Source organism: Ascaphus truei, chromosome 4 (assembly GCF_040206685.1).
Source record: "Ascaphus truei isolate aAscTru1 chromosome 4, aAscTru1.hap1, whole genome shotgun sequence".
Classification (NCBI taxonomy): Eukaryota; Metazoa; Chordata; class Amphibia; order Anura; family Ascaphidae; genus Ascaphus; species Ascaphus truei.
In genome coordinates, this window is record NC_134486.1 from 32,644,952 (window position 1) to 32,662,451 (window position 17,500).

The 17,500-nt window shown below is 43.5% G+C and overlaps 1 protein-coding gene across 3 annotated transcripts in view; it reads left to right on the forward strand.

Moving 5' to 3' along the window:
• The window catches only part of SUSD4 (sushi domain containing 4), a 163,997-nt gene that overhangs the window by 788 nt on the left and 145,709 nt on the right, over nt 1–17,500 (forward strand). For all 3 annotated transcript variants that reach the window (XM_075595532.1, XM_075595534.1, XM_075595533.1), the window contains exon 2: nt 1–22. This exon is cut by the window's left edge and continues 133 nt beyond it. In XM_075595532.1, coding sequence (XP_075451647.1) covers nt 1–22 — 22 coding nt within the window. The remainder of the gene's footprint in view (nt 23–17,500) is intronic.

Here is a 17,500-nt window from a genome sequence, read left to right on the forward strand (position 1 = left end):
GGCCCGGTACAACTCACTGTGGGTAAGTGAAGTGACACTTTTCTCAGCATTACAATCAATCACAGCAATGTCTTGAGATCTAATATTTTTTTTTTTTTAGGGGCGAGTATTAAGCGTGGTTTATGATTCTCTTATACCCTTCAATAAAAAAATATTCAAAATGTTTGCAAAATGTAATAAATGTGCTCATGTTTTCATGCATTTGGCAATTCTTTGACAAGGTTGATTCTGGCAAGTGCGGAAGCCAGCTTTTCGGAGCATATTAAGATGCAGACCCCCATAGGACCAAACTCAATCCTTTGGATGGTCCCTTGTGTTATATCATATTGTTCTAAACAGGAGTTTGCACAGGAAATCCCCCTCTGCTTCCTCTTTCTGTTTATTGCTCCTGTAACAGGGACTCGGTGGCTAGAGGTTTAAGTAAAACACTTGGTTGACACCCAACCTCCCATGCAAAAGCCCAGAGGGAATGAAAACTCTTCTTTTTTAGAAGAGACTAAAACAGCCAAATTATTGCAATGATTACATTTAAGTTGTTTTCAAAATGCCTTTTTTTTGCTATCCAGCTGGGATTGCAGCTTTGAGCAGGTGTATTTTTGGGATGTTATCAACCAGTTGTCGTCTGAACCTACTGTAGATCAGTGGTTCCCAAGCTTTTTTACATTGTGCACCCCTGTTACAAAATATTTGTTCCACGAACACCTGATTAATTAATGTTATTGCCAACAAAACTGTATGACCGATCCCAGGCAGTATAGTGGTCTGAGCTCGTGGGGGGAACTTGCGTCCCAAACTGCCCCTCAGTGTGTGCAGACAGCATGGGGGGTATAGCTGTCAATGACTGCAGAAGCATCCAATGTCACGCCCCCTTGGAGCTGTAGATGCAAAACATTGTGGGGAGTGACTTTGGAAACTCCTGCTGTAATCGACAGCTATACCACGCACGCTAAGGTACAGTTTGGGGAATTGCATATTTTTGAGGCCAAACCTATTGGAGACACCTCATAAACCCCTAGGGCTATCCCCTGTTAGGAATAACTGACCTAAACAAACCCCATTATTTTGCATACAAGAGATTTAATATTGTAATTGTTGGTGTGTTAAGAGCTGACTGTTCCCCTACACTACCACTCTGCTGGAAACCAGTGGGGTAGTGCATCTAACAATGTCTGAATTCCCATTTGTAATAACAGCCATAATAGTGTATTATTGTTGTATAGCGCTAACAGTGTATGCTGCAATGTCAAATTACAGGGACATTGGTCCTTTGTCAATATGCTGTGAAGCCACTTCGTGTCAGGGAAGCTCTGAGTTCCATTCAGTCAGATTGATGAATGTTTCTATTCCTTGCAAAGCTTGGAATCTTAGGCCGGGTCCATGGTCAAAAAGACAGCGCTGACCCGCGCTGAGGCGGAACACTTACCCCCATCATCCCTACTGAGGGCGGCTTTAGATGGAGCTTCTGCACTCGTGCAGAGGTGTGTGGAATTGCAGCCGACAGATAATTTAATTTTTCGCGCTGAGGGAAGCGAAGTGCCGGTCACGTGACCGGCAAAGCCAATGGCACTCCGTGATGTCGGCTCCGTGACGTGGTGTGCTAGCCCCACCTCCCGCCCCGCCTCACAAGCGCGCTCGCTGACGCTCATGCCAGGACACAAAAAAGGAGAGCATGAGCATCAATCAGCACGGCTCAGCAAAGTATTTTTTTTTTATCATGTCCGAGGCCTAATGTTGGGTTCTTAATGCATAAGGAGATAACGTGAATTGCTGAAAGGTTTAAACAGCTGATACTTTGGTCTTAATATTGGGGTTTCCCTTGTTAATTAGCTAATGTGATGTGCAGTGTTTTCAGAAATTGCAAAGGTATTGAGAAATTTCCGTGACCGTGAAAAGTTGTTGAGAATGTTTCGTGAAATGTGTTGTTCCTTTGCGTTTATTTCCCGAGTAAATCAGCTTGCTGCATTATTGAATTTCATTAAACATTGTGGTGAAAAATGCCAGAAAATGACCAAAGTTGCCAAAAAAATCAGCAAATTTCGGTACTACAATTGGGAGAATTGAGGACTGGTATTGAGCGCCCCTGAGTTAAATCATGAAATGTCCTATTTTCTTTTCTTTATTGGTTTACTGTTGATATCTTGGGTCCTGCTGTGAGTGTTTTGATAGTGTGCAGTTCTACTTGAAAAACATTGCTTAGCCCAATATATTCTTCATGTAGCTGTACATAGCACACGTATCTCTTTACTGTTCTGGCTGCATGCTAACATACCGACTTTCATTTTCACATGCATATTTTTTCTTCTTCAATGTGCACTTATGTTTCTCTGGGCTCCTAAAAGTTGGATTTCTGTGTTTTATGTCTTTTCTCAAATTATTTTCTAGTAAATATTATTGAAATGTTGACGTTTTAAAGACGGTGGTGGATTACTTCTAAAATGTTATATGTAGTCGGCAGTAAATGGAGCAAAGGGTGTATCTATTCAAGGGTTTGTGAGGGGAAAGTGTCAGCCAAGTTGGGCAAGTATAGAGAACTCCCGAGTGTCTCTGCAGGTCTCCCACCGTCCCCCCCAAAACGTGCTCGCTCATGTCATGGAACAATCTACCGGAGACTCTCACAGCCGCCACCAGTCTAAAGCTGAGATTATAGTCCGCGCTGGTGCGCATGCCGAACAAGCCGCTCGCCCGAGCAATGGGTGAATTCAGTTTCCAGCGATTGGGGAGGCGTGGCGGACGCGTCACCAGGCTGTTTCGCCTTGATTGGCAGGAACCGCTCACATGACGTGCCCGCCGCTTGAAAAGACAACATTTTTTTACTTTTCAAAACGCGGTCGCGCCTTCGTGATCTGTCGTGCGCTAGTGCGCGCACTAGGTTTGGCCTCATAGGGATACTGCCTTTTTGTTCTTGTTGCGCACCATCGCATGGACTGTACTGTAATGTCAGCCTAAATTCTTTCAATACTAAAACTCACAATATAATCTGGTCTGTAACTGTTACATACGCCTACTGCATATATTATCTGTAACTGTGCATGCAATGTCTTGTATATAATGTATAACCCTGTTCACTTAATGTAACTATGTATTTGCAACTGTGTATCTATCATCATAACTCTGTGCCCAGGACATACTTTAAAACAGAGAGGTAACTCACAATGTATTACTTTGTATAGTTTTATAGATTTTTTAAATTAAAATAAAATGGTAAATACATTAAAGCACCTCTATATACACTTACACTGCAGCTATCGATATCCACACACTGCTGCCTGCTGTGTACACACACACACACTGCACCTCTACACACACACAAACTCTGTAGCTGCTGCACCCAAACTCTGCAGCTACACACACATACAGCACCACACACACTGCAGCTCTACACAAACACGCACAAACTCTGCAGCTACAACCACAAATGCTGCTGCTGCTGCTGCTGCTGCTGACACACACACACACACTAGATAGATAGAAACTGCAACTACAAACAAACTCTGCAGACAAACACTTACTTTGCAGCTACAAACACACTCTCCCTCCTCTCACTGTGTCTGTGGAGCGCTGTGCACGGAGGAAGGGGGAGGAATCACTGTCTGGCTGCTGCCTCCTGACCAATCCCCTGCCCTGTCTCAGAGCTCTTCTGACAAAGGAAAAGCTGATTGGCTGGAAATAAAAACTTGGCAAACTGCCAAAAACTCCAGGCATTACTGAATGGATAATGCCTGGAATTTTAACCAATCAGAGAGCAGGGATTTCAATAATGCCCGGAAAGTTACTGCTTTAGCCTATAATTAAGTAATAATCCCAGAAGAACAGGGCATTACTGGCCAATAATACCCTGGCTGGGAGAGTTGAAGGCCTGAGGTGAAGCCGAGGGACCTTAACCAGCCAAGGCATTATTGACCTGTTCTGAGGGGATTATTAGTATTATAGGCTAAATGTAGGCATATATTTTTTTTAATTTTACACACAGTAAAAAAGATACACTTTTGTAGTCGTATTGATGTTTATCAGCATGGTTGTCTACCTTCTTATGCGTTTACTGCAAGTTTATTTAAAGGAAATTGTACATACACACAGCCCCCTCCATATATATGCACATACACATACACACACACACTGCAGCCACACCCCTCCATACACACAAGCATACTCTGCACCCCCTCTATATACACAAACACACTCCGCAGTCCTCCTACACACTGCATTCCCCCTCCTCTACACCCACAAAACACACTGCAGCCCTCCTCCACCCTCACAAAACAAAGACAACACACACAGCAGCCCCCCTCTACACCCACAAACACACAATGCAGCCCCCTGTAAACCAACAAAACTGCAGACACACACACCAAAACATACTCTGCACCCCATCTATATACACAAACACACTCTGCAGTCCTCCTACACACTGCAGTCCCCCTCCTCTACACTCACAAACACACTGCAGCCCCCTGTTAACCAACAAAACTGCAGACACACACACCAAAACACACTCTGCAGCCCTCCTCCACCCACAACACCCACTGACACGCACACACACTGCAGCCCCCTTCTACACCCACAACACACACTGCAGACACACACACACCAACAAAACAGACTGCTGCCCCCTCTACATCCACAACACACACCAGCAGCCCCCCCCCCTCTACACTCACTGCAGCCACCCTGCAAACCCACACACTGCAGAAACACTCTGCACCCCTCCTCAACCCACAATACACACTGCAGCGCCCCCTCGGCACCCACAAAACACACTGCAGCCCCCCTCTGCACCCACAAAACCCACTGCAGAAAGACACACAAACAAACAAAACAGACTGTCACCTCTACAGCCACAAAAACACACACCAGCAGCCCCCTCCCTACACCCACTGCAGCCCCCCTGTGCACCCACACACTGCAGACACACATACCCACAAAACACTCTGCACCCCTCCTCCATCCACAAAACACAGACTGAAGGCACACACCAACAGCAAACTTTGCTGCCCCCTCTACACCCACAAAACACACACCAACAGAAGACACACACACCAATAGAACACACTGCGGGACCGCTTTATGCCCTCAAAACACACACTGGCACACAACCCTTTCTCCTCACTGTGCGGAGCTCTCTGCAGGCAGGGTGGGGGAGGAGTCAGTGCCTGGCTGCAGGCAGGATGGGGGAGGAGTCAGTGCCTAGCTGCAGGCAGGGTGGGGGAGGAGTCAGTGCCTTGCTGCTGCCTCCTGTCCAATCATCTCCCCTGTCTGAGAGCTAATCTCACTCTTTGTGAATGAGAACTGAAAGCTGATTGGCTGAAAAACCTGCCAAACATTTCGGACCATTACTGATTGGTTAAAATTCCGAGCATTATCCAATCAGACAGCAGGGATTTCAATAATGCCCGGAATGATACTCCTTTAGCCTATAATTCCTGGTAAAACATTTTTTATAAATAACTAAATGAATAATGCAGGGGTTTTGCTGGAGATAAAGATTCTGGATAGTAACATGTAGAAGAGGAAACGTTGAGCTTATCACTTGTCCACCAAACTTTATACTGCTGCGGCACAGTTTATTCGAGCATTTGCCCGTTCTGTGCCGCAGCAGTAGCCTGGCGCGCGCCCGAGAGTGACGGGCGCGCGCCGAAGCAGCGGAAGAGCGCCCTCCGATCGGGGCGCTCTCCCTACCGCTGCCGGGTCCGCCGGGTCCCCCGGAACCCCCTGCCGCTGTCCCGCGATCGCGGGACACCAGGGCTCCCTCGGGGAGCCCCTGGACGCGCGTGCAGGGGGAGCACGCTCCCGAAGACGCGTGCCCGCGCGTCTATGACGCGCGGCACGCCGTGGGGCGGCCACTAGCAAGCCGGGAAATCTCCCGGCTTGCGGATCTGGCCGCAGTGTAATAAACTGTGTCGCCAGTGTATAACTAAACCCTGCATGAAGCCGAGTTTGTTACAATTGTCTCATGGAATAGAGATGACAATGGTGGGGAAGTTTCTTTATTTGAGGAAGGAGAAACTGGAATGAGCGTCAGTGACAAGCAGCCTTCAGGCAGGGCTTAAATACCATTTGCCTGGTAATTCCAGTGGTTTGTGGGATAATATTAGGGTTACCTAATACCACTACTGTAACTTCATTTAGAAAGACTCTCTTTTATATCCTTACAGTATAAATATAATGTACATTTTTTTAAATGTAAACTTTTAACCTCAAGAACAGTACCGCTTTTTGAACTATGCTAAATTCTATATACCACACAGTTGCACTATATCACAATAATAATAGTTATTTTTGCCAGTTGAATAAAAGGATCCGTTAATGATCCCTGCAGAGTTTTAGCTGACAGCTGTTAAGTGCTGGCCTCTTTCACTCTTCCACTACTACAGCTATGCCTTGCTTTGTAGGTCCTTCATGGGTTAATTCCTTCTTAATAGCCTATAAAACCACAGGCACTATGTATTCAATATGTTACAATAATCAGTCATGTATTATAATGTGATATTGAACAGTATAGCTGCCATTCTATCCAAAGGCACAAAGTGCAGAACAGCGCTCCACTTTCCCCCTTCCATTAGCACAAGAGGAGAAGCGTGTAATGGAATATTGCACTCTGCTCTATTGGGGTTATTCATTAAACTGGGGTAGTTGGCACTTTAATGGGGCTTCTGTACAATGGTGCCTTAATTGGCACTACCTCCGTTTACTGAATAACCCCCCATTATTTTTGTATAAAATGGTAGCATTGTAATAATAACATTGAATCCAGCACTTTATTTATGCAATATCCAGCGCTTATTGGTTTCTTTAGATACATCTTCCCCCTTTGTATTCTGTGCTGGCGTAAGGTACGCTTACCTGCTGGAAGAAGCAGCCTCGTAATCTAGGCACTAGACCAGGAGCGGCCAACTCCAGTCATCAAGGGCCACTAACAGGTCAGATTTTCAGGATAGCCCTGCTGCAGCACAGGTGGCTCAATCAGTGGCTCAGTCATTAGGATTGAGCCACCTGTGCTGAAGCAGGTATATTCCTTAAAACCTAACCTATTGATGGCCCTTGAGTACTGGAGTTGCCACCTCTGCAGTAGACCGTTATTTAGGAAACTATTCACACGGTACGATCACGGTGCACATCCTTTTGCGCCATGGGTATTAAAAGTGAGATGAAAACATCCTTGGAGCAGCTATTTATTATTTATTTTACTCTCTCCAATATGCATGTAGTGTTGGACTGCGTGCAGGCTTCCCTGCTGTTCTGTGTGAACACAGTCATGTGACGTGTAAAAATAATACTTCAGTACTGCACCCATTTTACTGTCTTTAGGGCATTGTGTGATCACTCCAGTTTCAGCTTGTGAAATCCATGGCTGGTTTCCTGTACCTATAATATTATTGGGCAATTGTATGGACCAAGTACATGAGGATTGTTGGTGGCAAAAGTTTATTGAACATCTTTAATCATTTAAGGCAGGGGTGTGCAAACTTTTCCCCGTGCGCACCCCTGCCTGCTCTCCTCGGCACCTCGCGCCCCCACCCCCTGCTCGTCCGCGGTGGCAAATGACGCTCGGGGTCATGTGACGTCACATCTGCATGGTAACGTGATGTCACCCCTCGGCGTCATTTGATGCCGGGTTACCAGGATGACGCGTCTCTGGAAGGTAAGTGTATTATAGAGGCCTCGCGCGGTCCCTCTATAACTGCTGCTTTCCCCCCCCCAGAAAATCTATTCCCCCCGGTTTGGGCACTGCTGATTTAAGGTACAGGAAGAAAAGAAAAAAAAAGAAGACCACAAGGGAGACAAAATAAAGTAAAATAGGGAAGACCGTGTGTGGGGAAAAAAGGGAGCTGACACTGACAATTTATGAGCAGAGCAAATGGTCAGTGGGAGGTGTGGGTTGTGGGAGGTGTGGGTTGTGGGAGGTGTGGGTTATGGGAGGTGGATTATGGGAGGTGTGGGTTATGGGAGGTGTGGGTTATGGGAGGGGTGGATTATGGGAGGGGTGGGTTATGGGAGGTGTGGATTATGGGAGGTGTGGGTTATGGGAGGTGTGGGTTATGGGAGGTGTGGATTATGGGAGGTGTGGATTATGGGAGGTGTGGATTATGGGAGGTGTGGGTTATGGGAGGGGTGGATTATGGGAGGTGTGGATTATGGGAGGTGTGGGTTATGGGAGGTGTGGGTTATGGGAGGTGTGGGTTATGGGAGGTGTGGGTTATGGGAGGTGTGGGTTATGGGAGGTGTGGATTATGGGAGGTGTGGATTATGGGAGGTGTGGATTATGGGAGGTGTGGGTTATGGGAGGTGTGGGTTATGGGAGGTGTGGATTATGGGAGGTGTGGGTTATGGGAGGTGTGGATTATGGGAGGTGTGGATTATGGGAGGTGTGGGTTATGGAAGGTGTGGGTTATGGGAGGTGTGGATTATAGAAGGTGTAGGCTTCAGGAAGGTTAAAGAGTCTCTGGGAGACCTCAATTGTAATCCAAGACCCACCACTGTTTCTATATCTGAATGAGTTTAATGAGTGTTTCCTTGAGATACATTTCTTCACCCGCATCACGTCCCAGAGAGACTTTTACTGCCCTAGACTGTTGAGGGCAACCGAGGAGATTTCAAGGCTCAGACTGTGGGAGATTTGGCTGCTGTGAGAGGAGTGAAAGATAAAGGATCAACTTTCTGAGTACAGAGACACAAAGGTCGCAAGGAATTGTAAAACCAAGTAAGGCTGTGAGCCAGGTGGTAAAAAACGTACTTCCGGTTCAATAACAATGTTTTTAAACAACATATTGTGCAAAAGTCCTACTTCATTACATGCCTGAAACGTGTAACAAAATAACAAGCATTTTTTTCCATGTATTATGGTCCATATTTACTAAACAGTGCTATTTCATAAGACACCTTGTTGATGCTTAAAGCCCATTGAAGTGAATCATAAAGTGCCTAATGGTATAGTAGTGCTAAGTAAATATAGACCTATAGCCTTCTGGAATGAGTCACAAAATGTGTTTAACATAAAACTATTGTAAGAACTGCCCATGCTCAAAGACAAAATGTATATAGTATTTACGCCTATGGCTCCATTCACCTATGTTTGCGGTGGCCCCACTGACGTCTGAGAAGAGAATCCCAAACATGTACTCCTCTTTCAAAGATAAGACGGCATGTATTTTGCCTGGCTCCTAATCGGAACCTCCGCTAAACTGACTTGTTGTAGGTAAAGGTTGGTTGTGGCAGGGCTGGCCCATCAATTATTTATATATTTTTTTTTTGTCCGGTATTTTGGCGCCCTATTATTTTTATTTTGCGTCGCCCTGGGGTGCAGTCACAGCCCCGATAGCTACGCCAGTTTATTTTATTTTTGGGATGCAAATTTTAAGTTTCGCCTGGGACGCGTAAACCACTTGCGCCGGCCCTGGTTCTCACCTACTGTGATATTCAGAGATTGCTGGTCTGAAGAGGCAACTTGCAGTATTGAGGGACATTGGCATTCTTGAAAGGAGTTTAGAGCTCACTGAGCAGGCCCTTGCTTCGACTAGTGGTACAGATGGTGGCGCTGTTAGTGAGGAGCAGGTAGGTAGCTTGGTTGCTATTAGTGAGGAGCAGGTAGGTAGCTGGGTGACAGTTAGAAGGGGAAGCAGGGGCAATAGGGAGAGGCAGGTCGTTTCTGAGCTGACACATCCCAATAGATTTGTCGTGTTGAGTGAAGATATTGGGAATGTCGAGGCAGAAATGGCAAGGCTGGGGGAGACTAATTCCTCTAGCAGCCAGGGGAATAGTTCCTCCAGCACAGAGGGGACTCAGGATGCTCAGATACAAAGAAAGATTTTGGTGGTAGGGGACTCCATTATTAGGAAGGTAGATAGGGCAATCTGTAGCCGTGACCGCATGAACCGAACAGTTTGTTGTCTCCAGGGTGCTCGGGTTCGGCACATTGCGGATCAGGTAGACAGATTGTTGGGGGGGGGGGGCTGGGATTGACCCGGCGGTCTTGGTACACGTTGGCACCAATGACAAAGTTAGAGAAAGATGGAGGGCCCTAAAAAATGATTACAGGGAGCTAGGCCAAAAGCTTAAGGCAAGGACCTCCAAGGTAGTATTTTCTGAAATACTAGCAGTGCCATGCGTTACCGCAGGGAGACAGTCAGAGATCAGAGAGGTTAATGCATGGCTAAGAAAGTGGTGCAGGAAGGAGGGGTTTGGGTTTTTAGAGCACTGAGACTCCTTTTCTGAGAGGTGCCATCTATATTCTAGGGACGGATTGCACCTCAATGAAGAGGGATCTTCTGTGCTAGGGGGGAGAAAGTTTAAAATCTCCTCCAACTTTTTTAGCAAAGTGGGCGCAGAAAGGAAGGAGCAGATAAGATAATAGTACAGGCTGAAAAAAAACTTAAATGCATACTTGCTAATGCAAGAAGCCTGACAGATAAAAGGGGGGAGCTTGAATTAATAGCTACAAGGGAGCAGTATGATATCATAGGCATTACTGAAACATGGTGGGATGAAACTCATGACTGGACAGTTAATTTAGAGGGTTATTCCCTTTTTCGGAAGGATCGAACAAATAGAAGGGGAGGTGGAGTATGTTTATATGTTAAACCGGATCTAAAACCTATTATAAGGGATGATGTTTATGAAGGGAATGATGAAAATGTAGAGACTTTGTGGATAGAAATTAGCAGTGGAGGTAAAAGTATAAAGAAAATGTTTGTGGGAATATGCTATAAACCACCAAATATCTGTGAGATTGAGGAAGCTAAAATAATTTTGCAAATGGAGAAGGCATCAAAACTGGGTCATGTTTGCATAATGGGGGATTTTAATTATCCAGACAGACTGGGGCAATGAGATTAGCATTACAACAAAAGGAAACAGGTTTTTGGGGGTGCTTAAAGACAATTATATGACCCAAATTATTGAGGAACCAACCAGGAGAGGGGCAATACTGGATTTGGTCATATCAAACAATGTAGAAGTAATATCAAATATTCAAGTCCTGGAACATTTGGGTAACAGTGATCATAACATGGTCTCATTTGAAATAAATTATCAAAAAATAGATTTCTTGGGTTCAACAAAGACCTTAAACTTTAGAAAGGCAGATTTTAATAAACTGATGTCTAATCTAGTAGTAATACAATGGGATGATGTTTTTGCAGGGAAAAATGTAGAAGATAAATGGGCAGTCTTTAAAACATTGTTAGAAAAGCACACTTATCAGTGTATACCCTTGGGTAATAAAAGAAATAAGTCCAAAACAAATGTGGCTAAATAAATAGGTAGGGGAGGAAATGGACAAGAAGAGGAAGGTGTTTAGATTCTTTAAGTCAGAAGGGACGGAGACATCATATCAGAATTATAAGGAATGTAACAAAAATTGCAAAAGGGCAATCAAATTAGCAAAAATGGATAATGAAAAAAGGATTGCAATAGAAAGTAAGGTCAACCCTAAAAAGTTCTTTAAGTACCTTAATAACAAAAAAATGAGAAAAGAAAATATAGGACCCTTTCAGTGTGAGATGGTTTGGCAGATTATTGGAGATAAGGAAAAAGATGAGGTATTAAACACATTCTTTGCCTCTGTGTTTACCAGGGAAGAATCAAGTTCAATAGTAGTGCCGCAGGAGGAAGCCACAACCTCCATATTAATGAACAATTGGTTAACTGAGGAAGAAGTTCATAAGCGACTTGAAAAAATGAACGTAAATAAGGCACCTGGCTCCGATGGCATACATCCAAGAGTTCTCAAGGAGTTAAGCTTAGTAATAGCCAAACCATTATATTTAATATTCAAGGACTCCATTTCCACAGGCTCAGTACCACAAGATTGGCGTAAAGCAGATGTGGTGCCTATATTTAAAAATGGAGCTAGATCACAACCGGGAAATTACAGACCTGTAAGCCTGACTTTAATAGTAGGGAAACTACTTGAAGGTTTAATACGGGATAATATTCAGGAATACCTAATGGAAAACAAAATTATTAGTAATAGTCAGCATGGATTTATGAAGGATAGCTCTTGCCAAACTAACCTTATTTGTTTCTTTGAGGAGGTAAGTAGGAATTTAGACCAGGGTAATGCAGTTGATGTGGTCTACTTAGATTTTGCAAAGGCTTTTGATACGGTTTCACACAAGAGGTTGGTGTACAAAATAAAGAAAATTGACTCAGTAATAATATATGCACCTGGATTGAAAACTGGCTAAAGGACAGACAACAGAGTGTTGTCATAAATGGAACTTTTTCAGGGTTGGCTAAAGTCGTGAGTGGAGTACCTCAGGGATCGGTACAAGGACCCCTGCTTTTTAACTTGTTTATTAATGACCTTGAGGTTGGGATCGAGAGCAAAATCCCCATCTTTGCTGATGATACTAAATTGTGTAAGGTAATAGTATCAGAGCAGGATGTAATTTCTCTTCAGAAGGACTTGGAGAGACTGGAAACGTGGGCAGGTAAGCAGATGGGTAGATGAGGTTTAATATAGATAAATGTAAGGTTATGCATTTGGGTTGCAAGAATAAAAAGGCGAATTACAAATTAAAGGAGATATATTGGGGGAATACTTGATGGAGAAGATTTAGGAGTGCTTGTAGACAGCAGGCTTAGCAATAGTGCCCAATGTCATGCAGTAGCTGCAAAAGCAAACAAGATCTTATCTTGCATCAAACGGGCAATGGATGGAAGTGAAGTAAACATAATTATGCCCCTTTAAAAAGCATTAGTAAGACCACACCTTGAATATGGAGTACAATTTTGGGCACCAATCCTAAGAAAAGACATTATGGAACTAGAAAGAGTGCAGAGAAGAGCCACCAAATTAATAAAGGGTATGGACAATCTAATTTATGAGGAGAAGCTAGTTAAATTAGATTTATTTACATTAGAAAAGAGGCGTCTAAGAGGGGATATGATAACTATATACAAATATATTCGGGGACAATACATGGAGCTTTCAAAAGAATTATTCATCAGGCAAGGGCAGTACAAAGGACTCTGGGCCATCCCTTAAGGTTGGAGGAAAGGAGATTTCACCAGCAACAAAGGAAAGGGTTCTTTACAGTAAGGGCAGTTAAAATGTGGAATTCATTACCCATGGAGACTGTGATGGTAGATACAATAGATTTGTTCAAAAAAAGGTTGGACATCTTTTTAGATGGGAAAGGTATACAGAGATATACCAAATAAGTATACATGGGAAGGATGTTGATCCAGGGATTAATCCGATTGACAATTCTTGGAGTCAGGAAGGAATTAATTTTTCCCCTTAATGGGACTTTTTGTTTGCCTTCCTCTGGATCAATAAGTAAGTATAGATATAGGATAAAGTATCTGTTGTCTAAATTTAGCATAGGTTGAACTTGATGGACCTACGTCTTTTTTCAACCTCATCTACTATGTACTATGTTTGTCCTTGTGGCACTGAATGGGTTTTGGTTGAACTCCAGTGTTGCCCAACTTTGAACGCTTAAGGGAGAAATGTTAGCACAAAGGAAACTTTGTTTTGACGCACTGCACCATTTTCTTACATTTCATACAAATTCTGCAGAATGAAACATAATCTATTAGAATATGTACACCATGTAACTCATCCCTACCTGCAACCCTCCCCAAATCCCAAGCTCATGCACACGAGGCAGATCTCGTGGGGACACTAATAAGAGGCACAAGGTAAAAATAACTCTTCATCAGTTTTGCTCAAAAATTGGCTTGCCACATCACCCCTTAATATTGTGATTGTCAATGTTTGTTCTGTTTGCTAACAGGATATGATCACTATGAGTTTTCCTATCTTAATCACTTGGCTTGCAGATGGGTCTACAGTGAATCATTTCTATGTTTATAGCACCAAACGGGATAAAAGTTCAATTCTCCAAGAACATTCTTGATAAAAACAAAAACATATAGAACATGAAAGAACATTTGAAGTTATTCCGCATTCTATTTGAAAATCCTTTTTTATAAATACAAGAATATGTTTGAAGAAAGTGTCCAATTGTAATTATCAAGGCAATACGAATAAATCATGTAGCACAGAGTTAGCAGCAAATCATAAAATCTGTATTTATTACAGGACATACCATCACCCACCACTGAAATTGATAAATCGTTGTTTGTTAGATTGTGTTGTGCTGCCAATTCTGGGATACGTATTTTGTAAATCATCTTTATAAATCATTTAATATGTATTTAATCAAGACACAGCAAGACCATTACAGTGAGTGATAAGACTGCATCTATTTGTATAATATAACAGCATAATAAAATTATATAGGCTCTTATAACCTAAGCAGTACTATGCCATAGGACAACTTCTGGCACCACAAGAAACCTTTGAGCCAGTTTAAGTGATTAAGCCATAAGGGACCATTTTTACTGAGCAGTCTTCTGATACATAAACCTTGGCCCCTTGCAGACGTACTTACCAGAACTGTCTCTGTATGTTCTTCCTACCTACTAATTAGATTATAAGCTCTTCGGAGCAGGGACACCTTTTCCTAAATGTCACTTTTATGTCTGAAGCGCTTCTTCCCTATATGTGTTATTTGTATTATAGTTATTTATATGATTGTCACGCATATTACTGCTGTGAAGAGCTATGTACATTAATGACACTATATAAATAAAGATATATATATATATATATATATATATATATATATATATATATATATATACATACATATATATCAATTTATAGATATATATATATATATACAGACGAGACCACGAGTATTCTAAAGCTTGCCTTAAACTAGCCCGGTTATATTCTGGGTATGTGCTGGGTGTAACCTGGCTAGTTTAAGGCAAGTTTAAGGCATTTCTGCATTGACTAATGACCCATAGGATTAACACAGCAGGGGTCTCTGGCAGTCCCGTTCAGTTGAATGGGACTGCCAGGGACCCCCGCTGTTAATCTGATGGGCCATTAAGCAATGCAGAAATGCTGGGTCTAGTTTAAGGCAAGTTTAAGGCATGTACCTGGGTCTTTTTGGCAATTGCCACTGGTTTGTGTTAGAATAACCGTGGGCACTACAGTACAGCTCAACCCCGTTATAACATGATCCGCTACAATGCGGATCAGCTTATAACGCGGTCTGAGCATGGCTCCCATTTTTTTTTTCAAAGTTAAAAAATATATATATTATTTTTTTGCATATCATACAAGCTACACACACCTACACACACACCTACACACATACACACATACACACACACACACACACACACACTGACTACAGCATATCCTGGTTGGTAACACATTGTTCCATAGCATGACACAAACTTTAATATCAGAGAGAGAACTACATGTACAGTGTTCTTCCTATGCTGCTTCTAATAAGTGGGAATACAGCTTTAGGCTGAAGATGCTGGGTGTTGGAACCAGGGGGAAACTCTGCCATTAGCATCAGTTCATTCTCACTCCACCAGCTGCTCTCAAATGCTGCTTTATTTCACTTTCTGTCAACAGTTGGGGAGTCTGAGGGGGGCATGGGGAGTCTGAGGGGGGCATGGGGAGTCTGAGGGGGGCATGGGAAGTCAGAGGGGGGCATCTGAAGTCAGAGGGGGGGCATGGGAAGTCAGAGGGGGCAAGAGAGTTAGGGGGGCATGGGAGTAAGAGGGGGCAAGAGAGTCGAGGGGGCAAGAGAGTCGAGGGGGCAAGAGAGTCAGGGGGGCAGGGGAGTCACAGAAAACACATACACACAACAGGCCAGTAACAGAGTACCAGAAAACACACACACACACACACACACACACACACACACAGAACAGAACAAATACACAAAGGACAGAGACACACAGCCTCACCTCTCTCCGATCCATGCTGCTTCCTCCTCCTCCGCTTGGCCACACCCCAAAGGTTCCTGACACCTCCTCCTGACTGGGTGCATTACCCAGCAGCAGCCAATCATGATAGAAGAAATTACTCAGCCCCCTAACACCAGCCCCGCTCTCTCCCAGCTCTGAGAGATCGGGGAAATCCCACGGAACCCCAGGGTGCGGCGGAACTCCAGTTGGGAAACACTGCTCTTGATCATTTCCAAGTTTGCGGTCGCGGGAGCTGCCGTGCCAGTATATTTAATGCTTCATGTGGATAAGTTAGTTTAAAGCAATATAGACAACATGGTGATTCCCCAAATAGTGTTTCCTACACATAAGGGCACATGAGGTATTCAACTCTTAAAAGGTGCACCTTAATGCAAACTTATCCTTTTTGCTTGTGTTTGTTAATATGAGCAACTTGTTAGCTATTCTTACCATTTATTTCTAAGGCGCCATCATAGTCTATATTGCAGTACAACAGGAACGAAGGGTAAAAGGACACCATACAGTGCAAAAATGTGTTTCATTAACACAATCGGGTACCAGAGGTGGAGAGCCTACCAACTAAAGGGAAGACGCGGGAGACGATTTCGGAGGTGTTGATGTTGCATGGGAGCTCAGTAAGTGTATTTCAGCTGGCAACATCTGAGGAGGAAGTGTAAGTTTATCAACTACTTCTTGGTCCAATAAAAGGTATCCCCCTCCTTTGTTACTACATGGAAGAAAGGACCAACACCGGCTACCCACCCTTCTTTGTCTAAGTATATCCGGAAGACATACGATAGGCTATCCTGAGGAGAGTTTGAAGGGAACCATTGTGTGTGAAGGGTGAGAGAGAGAGAGTCCGAAATAGCGGGCCAGGGAATTCCACAGATGAGGAATAGCCTGCCGAAGGTCTTGGAGGCCACAGAGGGAGGAAGTTGTGGATGGGACACAGAGGAACATGTGCAGGAAAATTTGGAGATGAAGTCGGAGATGGAGGAATCTGCCATGGAGAGCATTGTAAAACAATACTAAAATCTTTTCCATTTTATTCTGGTAGATAGAAATAGCCAATGCAGGGACAAAGGAAGAGTGGCGTGTGAGATTAGCGAAACGTTCGATCCACATTTACAGCGAGTAGCAGGTTGATGCACAGTAAACAATGCTTTAACACCTATTAAATGGAAGTAACCAGATTAATAACTGTATATAAAACCTGTTTCTTAACATATTGAATTGAAACCCTGAGGTTGTGTAAACAGGAGATAAGCCATCACATGGGGTTCCGAGAGAAACTGGATACAGGATCAGTGTGGAACCAGAAATATTGCAGTATATCCTGCGTTATACAGTTTGAAAAATGTTTAAACACTCCCCTCCCAGCCTGGAGTGCCCCACAAATACATACACGGTGGGACCTGACAGCAAAACTAGGCTAAAACCACTTAAAACAGTAACATGTTTATCATAGAAAAGGAATCCAGCTGAAAGCAATGGGACGTTTTCCTTTGATAAATCTGATGCAATTCTCTTGCACTGGTTCTGCCTCAGTTTTGTAGCTGGGAGACGAGGGTTGGGAAATACCAAACATTTTTCTACAATAACGATCTCAAGGAAACAATGACATTTATCACCATAAATAGCTGTTCACTAGGACAAAAGACATAATTAACTTTTGTTTTGTTTCAATCTTTTTTTTATTGTATTTTTTGAGACATAC